This window comes from Vigna umbellata, chromosome 8 (assembly GCF_029865625.1).
Source record: "Vigna umbellata cultivar VRB3 chromosome 8, Vumbellata_1.0, whole genome shotgun sequence".
In the NCBI taxonomy this organism is placed as follows: domain Eukaryota; kingdom Viridiplantae; phylum Streptophyta; class Magnoliopsida; order Fabales; family Fabaceae; genus Vigna; species Vigna umbellata.
In genome coordinates this window covers 26,363,087-26,374,365 of record NC_142172.1, presented here as the reverse complement: position 1 = coordinate 26,374,365, position 11,279 = coordinate 26,363,087, and the positions used below count along the sequence as shown (strand labels likewise).

Sequence of the window (11,279 nt, the reverse complement as noted above, 5' to 3'; positions counted from 1 at the left end):
TAATTCTTTTATATGAAAAAATTTCATCAATACCTAATATCACCTTTAATACGTACTTAGAATAAAAATAAAATTGATAGGAAGAAAAAACAAATATGCTAAATATGTTGTTCATAAAATTAGTGGATGTGTATGATTATTATTAATAAAAACACACAATATTACACATATATTCAATCCACAATTACTTAACTAAAGTACAAAGCATTACATTTTCATTGAATGCATGAGTTAACACAATTATTACCTAAAAATGTATATTTATTTTTTTTTGTCTTTTGTGTGAAACTGCTTTCACCATTTGAGTATATATAGATGAATAGTTGTGGTTGAATAACATGTTCATTGAACAACATGGGGTCATCAAGATGTTCCATTGTCAATGTGATATTCGTGTTAGCCCTTTTCATTATGATTTTAGGTTACAAATGATATTCTATTCACTCTCTCTTTAGTTTCTCAATTTAAATGAGTCATGTTTGTACACATCTTGATTTCTTAGTTTGAAACCAAATCTTTGACATTTTTTTGTAGGGAATTGAGGTTATTGTTTTATGTGAAAATTTGAGTTAGCATTATTCTTAATTAGATTTTTGTAATGCAGATTTGTGCATGATAAGGACAGAAGCAAGAGGACCCATTGTTCGTATACCATGTGATAACGATAAGCAGTGCGAAGATAGGTGCCGTAAACCATATTGTGATTGTAGATCATCAGTATGCATTAAGACTGTTTGTCAATGTAAACATTTAACTTCAACCTATACTGATTATTCCAAACCACCCTTCAAAGCACCACCACCAAACCACCCTCTACCACCATACCAATCACCACCACCACAAGCATCACCTCCACCACTATACCACTACCCACCACATCAGGCACCACCACCATACCAAACACCAGTTCCACCACCATACCAAACACCAGTTCCACCACCACAACCACCAGCCCATCAAATGCCATCTCCACCACCATACAAAGCCCTACTTCCACCACCACCACCTTACTGAGTCATCTCTTGTTTTAGATGCAATTCACCATCTTCTTACTCATATGTATTCTAAGTTCTTAATAAAGTATAATGATTTTGTTTCATGTCCTATATATACCGCAACGAATGATATTTCTTATAATAGATTCATTGATAACTATAAGTTTCGATTAATAACATTTAAAAAGAAATAATGAAATATGATTTTATATAAAATTAAATTACTTTAAGGAAAGTTAATTTGTAAAAAAAGTAACATAAAAATGTCATGCTTTTACTTCCAACTTATTTAAAAAATTAATTTTAATTTACGACAAATTTTCATAATTATTTAACAAAAAGAAAACCTCGTGCAGGCATAATTTATTTCGTTTGATTTTAATTGTGAAATGAAAAGGACTTTATACAAGTTGTTTACTACTTGATATATGTCTCATAAATGGTGATTTGTGTTACCATTTTTTGAGATAAATTGGTAATAAATCATAAAAGTTTGGTGATTTGTGTTACCATTTTTTTTGAGATAAATTGGTAACAAAACTAAAATAATGAAAGAATTTGGTTAGTTTTTAAATAAGGCTTAAATGCTTACTTAGTCTCTATGTTTAGTGGTAATTTTCAGTTTAGTACCCGGTTTTAAAAGTGTAGACATTGGGTCCCTATGTTATCAAAACTATTTGACTTCAGTCCTATCCGTTTAACGGTGTTAAAATTGATAACATTGAAGTTACTACGGATGTGAGCTGTACAAGAAATGTTGACGTGGCATTTAGTTGGCCTAAATTCAGTTGACGTGACAGGAAGAGTTAGGACTTCAGTTATACAATTTTGATAACAGAAGGATCTAATGTCTACACTTTTAAAACTGGGTACTAAACTGAAAATTATCACTGAACATAGAGACTAAGTATTTAAGCCTTCACATAATATTTTTTTTTTCAAATTATCTCTCTGTCTTTTATTATCAAAAAATTGTTATAGTAATTAGAAAATTTTTGTAATACTAAAAAAAAAAGGATTTTCTAACAGTTTTAAAAAACCCCTGGAAATATCAGTGATTTTGGAAACCTTTACTAATTATCGGCGGTTTTGCGAAAACCCCTACAAGTACCGGTGGTTTTGAAAACTCCTAGTAACTACTGACGATTTTTGTGAAAAGTTCCATTAGTAGCGACAATTTTCAAAATCCTCAGAAATTGCAATGGTTTTTCAAAAAACCACCAGAAATTATTAATGACGCTACTTTTCCCACTGGTTTTCGTAATCGTAGGAAATGTATTTAGGTGGGATAAAACTGTCGGTAAAAAAAACTGAACATTTTTGTAGTGATTGTAGAGGAGGTAGGTGGGGAGTCATTCATGTTAAAAGGTAAATTATGCATAATAGACATGAGTATGTGATAGATGTATGGAATATGATAAAAAAAATATCAACATATTCTTTTGATATAATTTTGTTGTTGAATGATTACTTTTAAAATATTATTTAATTAGCTGTTAAGTGCAAATTTAGATTAATTTTTTTTTTGTGTTTTACTAAATTTTTTGTAAGTAAACAAAAATTCATACATCACACAATAAAATAAATTTCAGTAATTCTTATTGTCCCTAAAAAAAAGGTTAAAATACTAATTTAGTTTCTATTTTTTGTCAATATAGTCTTAATTTATTTTTTATTTAAGGTCTTAATTTTTGTCAATTTTGTTTAATTCAGTCATTTTTGTTAATACCATTTAAATAATTAATGGATAGTAAATAATGTATGTCACGTGTCAATTTATGATATTTTAATTTATTTAAAATTTTAAAAAAATATTCTTGTGTCAAGTCAGTATTGTGCCACATTGTAATAGCAGTGTTATGCGTTACCGTCAATAACAAGTGTTAGTATCTTATATTCAATTTAGTCTTTATATTCATTATTTTTGTTCAATTCAATTATTTTTTTAAAAATGAAGCAATTTTGTCCATTTTCAAATTGAAACCAAATATAATTTTTATATAAATTTTATAATGATATTTTTATTAAAATTAACATTTTTATTAAATATTTATAATTTAGTGTTAGAGTTTATTTAAAATTAGAATGATATATGTACTATATTTAAATTAAACATTTATTTTCAACAGTATTTGGAGACATTGTCAATGAATATATACTTACATTCAATATTGACAATTTGGGAATAGAATATGTACTATATCTAAATTATGTACCGCACTAATAGACAAGAACATCAACAACGACACACACGAAGCCAAACAATTCTCACTGGAATAAATCATTTCTTGGAATTACTTGAAAATTTTAGAGTTTAGATATTTTTGAACCCTGAAATTTTGTTTTGTTTGAGAATAATTCAAAATATTACGTTTGTTATGAAGTGGTTTCATTGTTATTGTTATATTATAAATATTCGTTTGAAATATTAAAAATATTATTCTTATTCCCAAAATATATACTATGTCCTCTTTATTGATTGATTTATGTGAAAGCTAAACTAAGATGTGCATACATATAATTTGACCCTAAATGCATTGGTGGTAAGGAATAAGAATCCGTTTTAGGGTTTTTGGATAGGAGAAAGTACTCTCAATGATTAGGACAAAATATAAGTGGATTTATGTGATCATGGATTCACAAACTATATAAGGAGATTGAAATGGAAGTTGAAATTTGGAGAATAAAAGAGAGTATTTGAAATGACGCTTCATATCATTTGTATGGATCAATTCGAACACTCTTTCTTTTCATGCATAAATCATAACTATTCCTCATTGCAAGACGAAGGCCACTAACCCATTTGCTCACTCTCACAAACACGTGCATCATTCAAATATTTATGCAAATTATAAATTTAATTTTAGGGTTAAATATGTTTGTGAATTTTAAACTCGCATGATAAATTAAAATTCGTTTTTATTTCAAACTTTTGATTCATTATTTTAGTTTACAAACTTTAATTCAATGAATACAATTCTTTTAATTTAACGAAATTAAATCTTTTTTAAATTTTAAACAATATTTCTGACATTTATATTGAAACGTGTCACACGAAATAACTCAAATATATATTTAAAATATTATTCAAAATAATAAAAAAGAATTAACTTAATTTTATTAGGAAAATTATTTGGTTAAGTTTAAAAACTAAATTATATCAAAATTTAAAAAAAATTCTTATTAAAATTTAGAGATTAAAAAGCATATTTAACTCTTAGTTTTATAATAAAACTTTAATAATGATTTTGCAAAATAATACATACGTTATACGTTATGGACTACACTTTTCTCATCTAATATTTTATGACGACTAATTACTGGAGAAGGAGCCAAATAGGAATATTCACAAAGAAAAAAAAAAATAGTAAAGTTGAAGCGAATAATGAAAAAAAAAATTATCATTGAAAATTGTATACATTTTGAATCATGTAATCTTTTGTTAAGTATTGTTACCCACATGACATTTTGAAAATTGATTCCAACACAAATATTTAAAGGGAGGACATGTTCTTTTTGTGGTCGTGCTATTTGATTTTTACAAGTGTGATCATAATGGTAAGTAAAGTTAGGCTAGTTATTTGTATAGTGCTAACTAGAAAGGAATATTCACAAAGTAAATAAAGTTGAAGAGAATAAACATATTTTTTTGTTGAAATTTTTTATACATTTTGAACCTTTTAACCATATCTCTGGTTGAATTCTTCAGCACCTTAACCTTTTAAAATGCATCTTTTTATCACACGAATGTTTGAATGGAGAAAGGTGGTCGCATCGACCCAACATTAATGAACTCCAACCTTTTCTTTTATATATAAAATTTCATTGAGCACTATAATATATATTTAGTTACATACGTACGTACAATTAAAATATAGGTGGAAGCAAGAGTTGTGTACAAGCTCATTTATACAAAAGAAGTTTGTTTTGATGTTATATTGTGGCATGAAATATGGATGGAACTAAAACATTTTGTCTTTTATTGTAAAGCAAGAGAATAATAGTTTAGCCTATGATGTATGATGTGAGAGAAACCACTAAAGGGTGGTAGCTAGCTCTTAGCAGAAAAGACCCAGAGACACATATACAGACAAAATTGAAAAAAACAAAAAATAGGGAATAATAAGAAAGACCTTATCATAGAGATATTCTTTATGCCATATAACCCACTAAGAATAGAACCTACCGTGCCCATTGGTTTAGCAGAAACAAGATGACTTTGAAGAGCTTCGTTGAGCCTTCGGTGGACCATTAACATTTCTATAAGGCATAAAGTTAATATAAATATTAGCAGAATATATTTGACGACACCAAGTTGACAATCAATAATTCCTGTTCTACTTTAATTTCATCAACAGAGAGAGAGAGAGACACTTTTGACATCTTCCTATTTTGTCTAAGCTATATAATATACTCCACACACCCTCTTTCATTCTCAACTCATTACTACTACTACTTCACTTCTTCTTCTGTAGTCTTAATTTAGAAAAACCATTCTCTCATTCACCTTCTCTTGTTTCTGTCTAAAGAAATATTCTTTCTTCATAAAGTTAAGTTGGGATGTCTTGGTAAGTCACGATGACCATCTCAATGTTCATGTGCAGATTAAGACAACCCATGATAAACATTCCCTGCAGTGGCAAAAAACTGAACGTCAGACAAATTGAGAAAGAGAAAGTAGTGGTTGTAATGGGAGCCACAGGGGCAGGGAAGTCAAGGCTGTCGATTGACATAGCCTCATGTTTTCCATCAGAAATCATAAACTCAGACAAAATTCAAGTGTACCAAGGTCTCGACATAGTCACAAACAAAATCCCAAAGGAAGACCAACGTGGGGTGCACCACCACTTACTGGGAACAATAAACCCCGACACAGACTTCACACCCACTGATTTCATTGACACGTCATCATCGGCCATTGACACCATCACCACAGCCCAGAAGCTTCCAATCATCGTTGGCGGCTCCAACTCCTATCTCGAGGCCTTGATCGACGACGACGATTACAAGTTCCGGTCGCGCTACGATTTTCTCTGCATCTGGGTTGACGTGGCAATGCCCGTGCTTCAATCCTACGTGGCGGAACGGGTCGACGACATGTTCCGTAAGGGAATGATGGAGGAGCTGCGACCCTTTTACAGTCCCGACGGGGATTACTCGAGAGGGATTAGAAGAGCCATTGGGGTTCCTGAATTTGACGAGTATTTTCGGAGGGAGGAGTTTGTGGACGAGGAAACAAAGCAGAGGTTGTTGGAAGATGCGATCAGGGAAATAAAATTGAACACGTGGAAACTTGCCATGAAACAGTTGGGGAAGATTCACAGGCTGAGGAACGTTAAGAGATGGGAGATTCATCGCTTGGACGCCACGCCCGTGTTTCGAAGGCGTGGGGAAGAAGCCAACGAGGCCTGGAAGAAGGTGGTGGCCGAACCGACTGCTATGGTCGTTGCGCGCTTTCTCTATAACTCCAAAAACAATGCTAACGTTGTTTCTGGACTTACACTGTTGCCACCTTCCGAGAATGTTATGGCTGCGGCAACGTGCTAGCTTTCTAGCCCTGCTTTTGTTCTTTTCAAAGCACTTGTTCTTCTCGCGTATAAACAGTTTTATGAAACTAATTTCTCTTCTACTAATTCATATATATACAAACTAATCATTTTTGTTTCCTTTACTTTATGGGACTGTGATTTTTACACTAATTTTACAAACACGGTCTTATAGAAAAATAGTGAGAAGAACCTTAACTTTGATAAGCACGACACATAGGAATAATTTGAAATTTGTAACGCGATTGCCTTGTGGAGACCATGCAGTGTGAAAAATGAAGAATTAGTGTGTGCAGTGCTCACTGCCTTTGAATAGATTCCATCAAATAAAAGTGATTTATCTCCAATCATAACCCATCCGTACACTTTCTTAGCATCTTCGATTTCAGTGTCCTTCAAATCACACCAATCGCCGCTCGTACCATTTTTATTCACTCATAAATTCTATTTTTTTTATTTTTAAACATTGGAAAATGTTAGGTTAACAACCAATATTTGCCAACAATTTCACATCGCTAGGTGGTGTCTTTGCATTGGCCAAATTTAATAAAAAGTAAATAGAGAGAGGTTATCAGACTAAGGGCAAAATTGGAAGAAAAGTTTACAAGTTTAACATTTTTGGTTTCGCAGTTTTCGTTTTTGTTTTTTCGCTCCCACCTCTACACTTCTTTCATCCCTTCTATCTTCTCCCTCGATCTAACCTCTATCTTCCCTGTCGTTCTAACCCTAGTTGCGTTTTACCTTGTTCTGGGATTTGACCTTCACTTCTTTCATCTATGTCGTTGTGTCATCTATTCTTGTATCTTTTTTCTGATTCGAAGTCTGGTGGCGGTTTGGGTGTCATGAATTTAATTCTTTTTACGTTGTGTGTGTTATAATGAATAAAGGTGTTATATTGAAAAAAGAACGCAGAATATTAATAAGTATTTAAAATGTAGGCAATGGTTTCAGAAATGAATATAAGTTGTGAAATTTGTTGACCGAAAAACCATGCAAGTGAATTTAAGGGTCATTACTGGTTGCGAGGTTATGTTTGGTGACCCCAAGAAGTGGGGAAGAAGTCATTCTTACTGAAGGGACCAAGTTGGACAAGTGCAGAGCTAATTTGCAGAAAAAACATTGTGGTAATCGTTTACAGTGGCCTGGTAAACGATTACACGAGAGAAATCACTGTTTTGTACAGAAAGTTGAACTGAAGTAGTCAGTTGTGGTGTCCTGGGTGATCATTGGCAAAAACTGTTAATTTAAAGCACAAGTCCACTTGTATTTACTTGGTGTTGGTGTTTGACTGGTGGTAGAGGGTGGTAGGTGATGGGAGGTGACCCCAAGAAGTGGGGAAGAAGCCATTCTTACTGAAGGGACCAAGTTGGAGAACTGCATGGCTAATCTACAGAAAAAACACTGTGGTAATCGTTTACAGTGGCCTGGTAAACGATTACACGAGAGAAATCACTGTTTTGTACAGAAAGTTGAACTGAAGTAGTCAGCTGTGGTGTCATGGGTGATCATTGGCAAAAATTGTTACTTTCAGGCACAAGTCCACTTGTATTTACTTGGTGTTGGTGTTTCAGTGGTGGTAGAGAGTGGTAAGTGATGGGAGGTGACCCCAAGAAGTGGAGAAGAAGCCATTCTTACTGAGGGGACCAAGTTGGACAAGTGCAGAGCTAATCTGCAGAAAAAACATTGTGGTAATCGTTTACAGGGTCCTTGTAATCGATTACAAGGGCAAAAAAGGCCTAAACTTGATTACCATGACATAATTTGAAAGGTCTTTGAGTATAGATTCCAACTAAAAAAGAATCAACTCATTTGGAGTTCGGTGAAGAAAGTTATGAGCAAAAGAACAAGCAAAGGTCAGAGTTGGCAAGAATATATGAAACGCTAACTTGAAAGAATAAACTGTACCAACTCAGATGTCCAAAAATTACAAATTAGTAGTCATTGGAAAGATTTTTGAGTCTAGTTTCTAATAAAAAAAGAATCACATCATTTGGAGGTCGGTGGGAAAAGTTATCAGTAAAATAGCCAGCAAAAGTCAAACTTGACAGCATATTATCTCACCCAAGTTGCTCATCTCATAAACATTGTTTCTTTCCTCCATCATTGGGTGCCAAAACATCACTTCTCACCCTATACTCACACTTAAACAACAAAATCAAGTGAAAACCATGGGATTTATGCCAAAAAATTAAAAATTTTGACTATGGTCACCTAGGTTACCACAACTGACTCCTCCAATACAAGTTTCTGTACAAATCCTAGATTTTGTTCGTGTAATCGTTTACCAAATATTTGTAAACGATTACAAGTGTATTTTTGGGTGCAGAAGTTTCAAGACTTCATCTGAGTTGTTCATCTCATAAACATTGTTCCTTTCCTCAATCATGGGATGCCCAAACATGACTTTCCAGCCTCTACTCACACTTAAACACTAAAATCAAGTGAAAACCAATGGTTTATGCCAAAAAATTAAAAATTTTGACTATGGTCACCTAGGTTACCACAACTGACTCCTCTAATACAAGTTTCTGTACAAATCCTGGATTTTGTTCGTGTAATCGTTTACCAAGCATCTGTAAACGATTACAGGTGTATTTTTTGGTGCAGAAGTTTCAAGACTTCATCTAAGTTGTTCATCTCATTAAAATTGTTCCTTTCCTCAATCATGGGGTGCCCAAACATGACTTTCCAGATTTTACTCACACTTAAACACTAAAATCAAGTGAAAACCATCGGATTTATGTCAAAAAATTACAAATTTTGACTATGGTCACCTAGGTTACCACAACTGACTCCTCCAGTACAAGTTTCTGTACAAATCCTGGATTTTGTTCGTGTAATCGTTTACCAAGAATTTGTAAACGATTACAAGTGTATTTTTGGGTGCAGAAGTTTCAAGACTTCATCTAAGTTGTTCATCTCATAAACATTGTTCCTTTCCTCAATCATGGGGTGCCCAAACATGACTTTCCAGCCTCTACTCACACTTGAACACTAAAATCAAGTGAAAACCAATGGATTTATGCCAAAAAAATTAAAAATTTTGACTATGGTCACCTAGGTTACCACAGCTGACTCCCCTAGTACAAGTTTCTGTACAAATCCTGGATTTTGTTCGTGTAATCGTTTACCAAGCATCTGTAAATGATTACGGGTGTATTTTTTGGTGCAGAAGTTTCAAGACTTCATCTAAGTTGTTCATCTCATTAAAATTGTTCCTTTGGCTACTTATGTACGCACAGGTGGCTCCTGCAGCACAAGTTTTTGTACAAAACTAGACTTTGGTTCGTGTAATCGTTTACAAGGCACAAAATGGCCTGCACTTGTTTCAGCACTTGAACCAACTTGGTCTTGACACCAACATTAGGTCTTTCCTTCACCATGGACTGCCCAAACCCTAGTTTCCTCCTCTACTCACACTTAAACACTAAAAACAACTCTCATCAACTGAAGAAATATGGAAAAATAACGTAAAATGTCTTTGGCTACCTGTGTGCCCACAACTAGCTCCTACAGCACAAGTTTTTGTACAAAACCATATTTTTTTCATGTAATCGTTTACAGTGTCCTTGTAATCGATTACAATGTCAAAAAAAGGTGTAAACTTGATTTCCAAGGCATAACTTGAAAGGTCTTTGAGTCTAGATTCCAACAAAACAAGAATCAACTCATTTGGAGTTCGGTGAAGAAAGTTATGAGCAAAAGAACAAGCAAAGGTCAAAGTTGGCAAGAATATATGAAACGCTAACTTGAAAGAATAAATTGTACCAACTCAGATGTCCAAAAATTACAAATTAGTAGTCATTGGAAAGATTTTTTAGTCTAGTTTCTCATAAAAAAAGAATCACATCATTTGGAGGTCGGTGGGAAAAGTTATCAGTAAAATAACCAGCAAAGGTCAAAGTTGACAGCATGTTATCTCACCCAAGTCGCTCATCTCATAAACATTGTTTCTTTCCTCCATCATGGGGTGCCAAAACATCACTTCTCACCCTATACTCACACTTAAACAACAAAATCAAGTGAAAACCATGAGATTTATGCCAAAATATGAAAAATTTTGACTATGGTCACCTAGGTTACCACAGCTGGTTCCTGTAGTTCAAGTTTCTGTACAAAATCCAGATTTTGTCCTATAATCGCTTACCAGGAACCTGTAAACAATTACAAGTCAATTTTTTGGTTCAAAAGTTTGTAGACTTCACGCAAGTTGCTCATCTCATAATCATTGTTCCTTTCCTCCATGATGGGTTGCCAAAACATGACTTCCCACCCTGTACTCACAAGTATTGTTTCATTCATCCATCACATACATGAATACTCAATCAAAATGGCCACTTTATTCCTTCATATTCCAAATAAAAGCTCATTTCACAATGACAATAAAAAAGGAATTCAATTAACATTAATAATAACTAACACAAGCAAAGATGCATATTTTATATCATTGAACAAAATAGGTTACATTACACAATTTGTTCATTTATTTCAATGTTGTATTACATTCTTTTAACCAATCAATATATCACTCATTTTTTATTCTAAACAATCCATCTCCAGGAGTCTTAAGCGCTCTACTCTGCTAACGCCTTCGTGATCCGACCCTACATACGTCTTCATAGGAGGTGGATTGGTGGACATGCCTCCTGGGGAAACAAATTCATTGTTCATGAAGGGTTCTGCACGAGGCACACTCTGTCCACCATCATCTTTATTTGTTCTTCTAGCTTTCTCTTCA

General features: G+C 33.3%; 1 protein-coding gene and 1 long non-coding RNA gene across 2 annotated transcripts; both read left to right on the top strand.

The window, feature by feature from the left end:
- The first annotated feature begins 336 nt into the window (after positions 1–336).
- On the top strand, positions 337–1,099 carry LOC148194356 (uncharacterized). Its single transcript, XR_015781800.1, has 2 exons — positions 337–421; positions 605–1,099. It is a non-coding gene; the product is annotated as an uncharacterized LOC148194356 (long non-coding RNA).
- Positions 1,100–5,243: 4,144 nt separating this feature from the next.
- LOC124828978 (adenylate isopentenyltransferase 3, chloroplastic) lies at positions 5,244–6,666 on the top strand. The gene has a single exon (XM_047302381.2). It carries the CDS (start codon positions 5,574–5,576, stop codon positions 6,540–6,542), a length of 969 nt encoding a protein of 322 aa, XP_047158337.2. The 5' UTR covers positions 5,244–5,573; the 3' UTR covers positions 6,543–6,666.
- Positions 6,667–11,279: the final 4,613 nt, after the last annotated feature.

Coding starts and splice junctions, on each gene's coding strand:
- LOC124828978 (XM_047302381.2), top strand. CDS start 5,574: ATGACCATCTCAATGTTCATGTGCAGATTAAGACAACCCATGATAAAC.